Source organism: Penaeus monodon, chromosome 30, assembly GCF_015228065.2.
Source record: "Penaeus monodon isolate SGIC_2016 chromosome 30, NSTDA_Pmon_1, whole genome shotgun sequence".
Taxonomy (NCBI): domain Eukaryota; kingdom Metazoa; phylum Arthropoda; class Malacostraca; order Decapoda; family Penaeidae; genus Penaeus; species Penaeus monodon.
Genome location: NC_051415.1, coordinates 3317071 through 3319611, shown reverse-complemented (window position 1 = coordinate 3319611; position 2541 = coordinate 3317071). Strand labels below are relative to the sequence as shown.

Here is a 2541-nt window from a genome sequence, read left to right as displayed (position 1 = left end):
CCAAACACTGCTGACGGCAACACAAACCTGATAAGCAATTAGTTTTGGATTAAATGCCTTTACATCTAGAGTAAGATGCTTTGTATCTCTCTGTCTTGTGTCATAGAGCTTCATCATATCCTCCAGCTTCTGAGCGATCCTAGAGAGGACTGGCAAAATGGCAGAAGCATCAGCCGTCATATTATCTGAGTTGCTACCTGCTGACGGTACTAGTTCTTCTAATATGTTGGAGAGCTCCGTTATGGGTTCTTCAATAATGACGTCTTCCTCAACGTCCAAAAATACGCCTGCAAGATCAGATACTCAATCAGCAACAGAGATAAATTCTTAAGATTCATATCATTCTCTTATCATATTTTTAACAAGCAATGCATAAAATCAAAGGTGATATGATCATAATGACATAATCAAATACAGCTAAATGAATACATGCTACTAAAATAGAAATAAAAGAGGCATTTCAGGTACCTGTCAAGAGTTCTGTGCATTCCTTTTGACAAAGTTCTATATAATTTTTGTACATGTTAGAGGGGATCTTCCCACTTAAATGTAGGGCTTCAATAAGCTTTGCTCTGGCATCTGGAACATCTGGCATAGGCCTATATGCACAGAAAAGACAGTATCAGTGATTTGCCCATTGAACATAAATACTGCAATTAAAAATTAATGGTAGATTTTCCCTGAGCTACACAAGAATATGTGCTTCAGTACTGCACTGTATTCACTTTTCTGCTATTTTGCTGACAACAGGTAACATGTAATCATATTGCAACTAATAATCAACAATGCCAGGTGAAGCAACATCCCACTGTGGGTCTACGTTCCTGCCGCCATGATAGGTCTTGCATAAACTACCTCACACTTGCCAGTCACTTAGTATATCACTTAGTAGCATGCTCTAGGGAATACCTGTTCAGCCACGGCTTTATCAAAAACCTTAACATCATTAGTGGGTTAGATGATAATAGTAAGCCCTATAACTACATTCATTCTTAACTGCTAGCCTTGCCAATATGTATTCCAGATAATTGAAATATGAAAACTTTATCTAATCAAAAATATGAAAAAAAAGACTACATTTATACTATAAGAGACAATTACAAAATAAAATGAAGAATTCGAAATGGCGAGAAGGTAAGAATCACTGGGTATTTCACCTGGGTGTCAGGAGTGTCGGCAGAAAGGCTGAACGGAAGTAGGGTTTTCGAAAGATGGAAGCTTCTAGGACAAAGTTAGGTACTTTTGAGGTCTGTGCGTACTGTGTGACTGCAGTCTCTACTTCATCTGCTACCTGAATAAGTGAAGAGAATTTAAGAGTGAAGAATTAAATTTTTTTACACATATTCTATCTGCATAAGACTTTAAGTAGACAAAACAGTGTAAGCAATGTAAACTTGTTTAAAATTTGTTCAGCATCCATCCTCCACCATACAACCTTGTGAAAATAGACCTTGCTCTCTTACATTTCATATATCTGGAACAACAGCATAACCTTCCTATTAATTTATAAATCATAAATAATGACTTTCCTACTATGCTCTTAATTTCTGCACTAAATTTCACACATCCTTGAAAACTTACCTTACTCTTTTCTTTCTCAGACTGATGAATGGCAGTGTTTGGGTCTAATGTTTCCTTCAGATCTTTAAGTCTCGCCCTGGCCAAGTGACAATAATCTCGCAAAATCTAAGGAAAAAAAGATGGTTTATACATCAAAATGGGTATTATTTCAATAATTTTTATTTCATTGTACTATAGTCCCTTAGACACACTTACTACACACAATGTACATAGGTGACAGCAGAAACATAAAGCACATTATTACACATTGCCGGATTTTGAAATTCTGATTATAGTCATTTAAAATATGATTTCCACACTCTGAGATTAATAATATACATATCAAAAGCACTTCACACCTGCACAGTTACTTGCATAACTATCATTTTCAAGGGCTGGATATAGGAACTGAAATCTTGCTTCAACCCCTCAAAACTGGGGCAAATCTTTTAACATGTGGTTGACAGACACCAGCTTCATTCACCCTATACATCTGCCTATCCCAAGATTCTCCTTGATACCAGCTACACAAGAATTCCTTAAACACCACCAGCTTTAGTTTCTTGTACTTTTAGCATGCTAGCAAAGTATCAAAATATCCACAGCCATGCAATGAAACCTGTCAACAACACATCTAAAGAAGGACCCAGGCAACACGAAGGGAACAAGTTCCACAAAGCCCAGAGTAGTACACAATAATAAATAAAGACCTCCCTGGGTCATAAATAAAAAAAATAAAGTCAGCCTCCTTTACCTCCTGGCAGCCTCTTGGTGTGTACATTTGATTGGTTAGGTGAGCACGCAAACAGTACGCTGGCTCATGAGGCACTAGGTCTGTCAGGAAACGTATCTGTTGAGAAGTGAAGGTTAACTTTATCTACAGCAACCTGTGAGTTATAACTATTTTTTAAGGTTATCACTCAATACCTTATCATCTACTTATTTTTAGGCCCTGTAAATCATAATACTTACAAGCACTGC

General features: G+C 37.0%; 1 protein-coding gene across 1 annotated transcript in view; it reads right to left on the bottom strand.

Annotated features, from left to right (window-relative positions):
- Positions 1-2541, bottom strand: part of LOC119592456 — a gene marked incomplete in the record, with an annotated part of 32168 nt that overhangs the window by 4156 nt on the left and 25471 nt on the right. The window contains 5 exon segments of the mRNA XM_037941278.1: positions 28-287; positions 469-599; positions 1158-1291; positions 1582-1686; positions 2315-2410. Of these exon segments, the coding sequence (XP_037797206.1) occupies positions 28-287; positions 469-599; positions 1158-1291; positions 1582-1686; positions 2315-2410 (726 nt within the window).